Source organism: Fukomys damarensis, unplaced genomic scaffold (genome assembly GCF_012274545.1).
Source record: "Fukomys damarensis isolate Sample0158 unplaced genomic scaffold, DMR_v1.0_HiC HiC_scaffold_4, whole genome shotgun sequence".
Classification (NCBI taxonomy): domain Eukaryota; kingdom Metazoa; phylum Chordata; class Mammalia; order Rodentia; family Bathyergidae; genus Fukomys; species Fukomys damarensis.
Window position 1 is genome coordinate 51,366,099 of NW_022900916.1, and position 4,535 is coordinate 51,370,633.

Genomic DNA, 4,535 nt, shown 5'->3' on the forward strand with positions numbered 1-4,535 from the left:
TTTATAAAAGCAACAACAAAAGTGGAGAGATGAAGGGACAGCTTTGATTTTCCAGCAGCATCTGAGTCTGTGGTCAGACAACCCAGAGCAGAGTGAAAGGAAGGCAGGGCAGAGGGTGTGCCAGCGTCCAAGGGAGGAGCTATAAAGAGAAACTGCCGAGAGAATCAAGGCTGGGAATACACAGGGGTGTTCTTACAACTTATGTGTAAAATCAAAAAGCAGAAAGAACGATTCAGCTACACATCTTAGGTAAATAAATATTTATTTAGCATTTCTTATATGTTAGATCCTGTGTTAATTGACGAAAACTGAAAGTTGAATAATTCTGTCTTCCAAGAGCTCGCAGCAACAGTATTATAATTTTGAAATAATGTAACATGCAATTATAGTATTTCTGAGAGGGCAAAAGAGACTGATGCCTAAATTAGTTGGTATAAAATGGTTGAAATTATTTCTAAGAACTGAAATGCTTGGGATTAAAAACAACTGGGGAGAAATCCTTCCTAGTAAGGGATGCATGAGCAAAGACAGGCATGAGGCAGAGTAGTGTGTAGTGTGGTGAATTGCAAGCAGGACGGTTAGATATTCAATTATGTGCTAGGGAATGTGAAAACATTAGGCTGGGTAAGTAACCTGGCACTAAATCATTACAGGATGTCATGTTACACAGCTTGGATTTCATCCTGAATGTAGTAGTTAAAAATTGAAGATTGCCTTCAGCAAGGAAGTGAAAGAGCCATATATACAATAAATTATCCAGGTAAAATATGATAAAGGCTCAAATTTCTGGAGTAGTGGCATGTACAGTCTAGAATTTTGTTCTGGAGTAGATGATTGTGCACAATTATTACAGAAGCCAGGCAATCCAAAAGTAACTCCTAGGTTTCTCGATCTTAGGCCATCTTAGAGAAAAAAGACATTAGAAGAAGGGTAAAATGTTCTGTTTTATAAAAGATCCACTTAAATTGACCATACCATTAAAGGATATTCTAATAAAAAGCTGTAACTAAATGAGCATGATGCTTTGAGTGGAGACCATGGTTTATAAATAGAAAAGTTTTGGTCATTAACATTAAATTCTGTAGTAGCTGTAGTAATGAAGGTGGATGAAAATACATATGTACAAGTATGTGCAATGCACAAGACAAGCAGGCTGAGGACAATGCCTGCTCGAAGAGGTAGCATTTAATGAACTGGCAGAAAAAGAAACAAGAGACAAACAGGCAGAGGTATGTGAAGAAGACGTGGAAACAGAAGTGTTCCAGAGAGAGCAATCAAGGGTCCAAAGAAACAGATGTTTCAAAAGTTAATGCTTTCTAGTACCTTACTGTTAATGCTTTCTAAGTAAGATAATTAAACAAGAAAATACCTTTGGTTTATAATTTGCTTTTGTTTCTTCTATTTGTTATCTTGTAGTCATTCTCCATAATTTCCAACCTGTGCTATCAAGGGTACAAAGCACAACTGCAGATTTGTAGTAACAAGAAATCAACAAGGACATGACGAGGAGTGGGAAGGTGTGAAAGTTTTAACTCTGAAACTGAGGATTGCACTGCTCGGTGGTAAGCAAGATGCCCTTTTACTTTGTCCACTTCTCAAGGGTGGCTTATACAGTTCATTTTTCTTCTGGTGCTCTCCTAAACAGTTCTGGAATTGGTTGGCACTTCTTTTAGGGGCAAGTGAGGAACAGAAAATAAATTTAATTCAAGCAATATACTTATGTAAATTGTGCTTATATTTTTATCTGAAAACTCAAAGCCAGATATTCAAAATGAGTATCACGTTTGTTTTGACTGCCAATCCACAGCAGACCACCACCACTACTTCTTCCAGAAGTAGCCAAGCATAACAAGAAACATAAGCAACCAAAAAACCACACATAAAACAAATCCTGAGGAATGTATGCAGAAGCTAAATAAATAGTGGAGGTCACCAAACACATGCACTGTCAGGAAAAGGGGAATGAAAGTCTGTGGAAAAAGAGAAACCACCTGCCAATTTCAAATAATTCAGCTCCAGGAACTGGCTGTGGTTGAGCCTACTCGCTGATGCTAGACAGTCACCACTCAGACTTTCTGTGCTTTGAACATTAGCAATAACAATCTCAAGTTTCATGCAGTGCATGGCTTAACACACAGGTGTTATAATCACAGTTTCAATTTTGAAATTGGCCTTGCAGTATTTAGAAAACAGTGAGCTGTTTGTGGCATTTCAAAAGAAAATTTGTGAAAAGCAAAATGAAAACCTCATGGTTGATTCTTTGTTCCATTCAGGTCAACATCTTAATTCCTTTTGTTAAAATACTTTTGACGACAGTACCTAAGCATCTAGCAACTCTCCCTATAATATGATTAGATGTAAGAATTGGAATAGAGTTTGAAGAAATTTCAATATAACTGATGTGATACATCCCAAAGATTTTTCTGACAGTTCACAAATCTAAGACAGCCCCAGATGGGAGAAAGCACTGAACTCACCAACACTCAGTGCTGTCATCAGGAAACTTCCAGGATACTATGACTGGAATGTTAACTGTATACGTAAAAGTCAAGCCTTAAAGATTTACAGGAATTTTTTGTAATGGTGAAGGAAAATTCTAAAGAAGCAAACTGAGTTGGCATGAAGTATTGACAAGAAGATCCAGAAAAAGAAATTCTGAGATGCTGGTTTTTTTTGTTGCTGTTGTTCTGTTTTTAGCAAAGAAGGGCTTGGTTGTTAGAAGTTGTTGGACTATACTTGTATGGAAGCTACAAACCTGGCTGAAGTCCTGGGAACTGAGGTCTCTGTCTTGAGAATAAGAGAATCCAAGAGTTTACTGTGTAGACAAATGTCCAGGACAACTCAAAACATGGGTCAATAACCACATTCCAGTATATAAATGACATAAATAAGTAATTCATGTTTATGAACCAATGAGGTTCATTTCATCAGAATGGAGCACAAGAAGGCAGTGAGCTGAGATCAAGGAACAAGAATATGAGACCCAGTGATTTGCATTAGAAATCTAAATCCTAACCCAGGTGATGGCTTCAATAAATACAATTTGGGTATAATGAGGGCATCTATGGCCCATGACTCCTGAGTCAGTATGTCAAGGAGGGTTTTCAAACACACAGGCTTAGCAATAGGACTCATCGAATGGGCATAATGACGGAAAAAGTCAAGTGCTTCTTCCAACACTTCCAGGAGTTCTTTTGCCAATAAGGATCTCACCCATAAATAATGCAGAAAGAGAGGAAAGGAAAATGAAATAGGAATATGGTTGACAATGTCACAGATAACACAATGTGTTAATCAGCTTCCCAAAACTTTCCAAAAGATAATGGGAAACTAAGGCTATGAAGAACCATGTGGTTGGATAATCTAGCTATCATTGTGTCATTAGAGGCTACTTCACAAAAATTCAATTAATTGCATACTCAACTTATGTTGAGACATCAAAAGTGACAGAAAGCCTTTCTTATTAGGGGTCTACTCTTTGGAATGCTCTGAGAAAATTTTGCTTAAATTAGTTCAGAGCTATCTCTTTGAGACTTAGACTTCTATGGTCTTCATTTATCCCTCAGAATCAAATAATATAGAATGTGTTGATTCTAATAAATTCCTTCACATACTGATCGCTATTTTAAGAATACTTCTCAATTTGTGTAATCCCTATTTTTTTTTTTTTTACTTAGGTAGGAAATGCCAATTTAGTGAGTTAGGTAGGAAGGGAGGGTTACCTTTATTTTCATCAATACAATAATTACAAGAATAAAGCTTTAAAAACAAATTACGAGGACCAGGCATTTTAGCTCAGTGGTTTCGCTGCCTGCCTTGCAAGTGCAAGGACATGAGTTCAAACCCTGATATCAAAGAAATAAAATAAAAATAAATCATTCTCTTCTCTTGATTGTGTGATATTGAAAAAGTCACTAAATAAAATATAAACTTCAATCTTTAATTGCATTATCCATACACTGTAGGACAGGTGGGAAATGGCTTAATTAAAAAAAAAAAGACAATAACACTGGCTAACTACAGAAAAGTTAAGATAGTGGAAGAGTTAAGAAAAACATACATTACCCTAACAGGGTCTAGGCATCAAAAATGACTATTGAAATAGACATGAGAAGTTCAATAAAAAACAGGCTTTGGAAACAATATAGAGTTGGTAGTGGAGTTGGGCTGATTACAAGAAAGGATAAAGAAATTCTTTTGGGTGACAGAATTGTTCCATATGTCAACATTGGTAGTACGTACAGGATTATATGCATTGTTGAAAGCTCACAGACCTGTACAGTAAAAAGATAAAAAAATGACAAATTTTATGTATGCTAATAACATTTCAATAAAAATTAACCTGCAATAATTAATCTACTTATCTATGTTTTTATCCAATCCCCATTTCATAAAAAAAATGTTCTATCCTAAATTGTTAAGAATAGTTATTTCTTGGAGGTCTGTTTATAAATTTACCAAAAGATATTACAATTAGAAGTAAGCACTTGAGTGGAAAGGTCATATGTAATCAAAATTGTGACAGCAATAATGAG

The 4,535-nt window shown here is 35.9% G+C and overlaps 2 protein-coding genes across 2 annotated transcripts in view; both read right to left on the reverse strand.

The window, feature by feature from the left end:
• The window catches only part of LOC104860672 (centromere protein X), an 8,824-nt gene extending 7,323 nt beyond the window's left edge, over nucleotides 1-1,501 (reverse strand). Inside the window, 1 exon segment of the mRNA XM_010621904.2 lies at nucleotides 1,438-1,501. Coding sequence (XP_010620206.2) covers nucleotides 1,438-1,501 — 64 coding nt within the window.
• Nucleotides 1-4,535, reverse strand: part of Foxp2 (forkhead box P2) — a 426,522-nt gene that overhangs the window by 210,914 nt on the left and 211,073 nt on the right. The gene's annotated exons all lie outside the window — the stretch shown is intronic.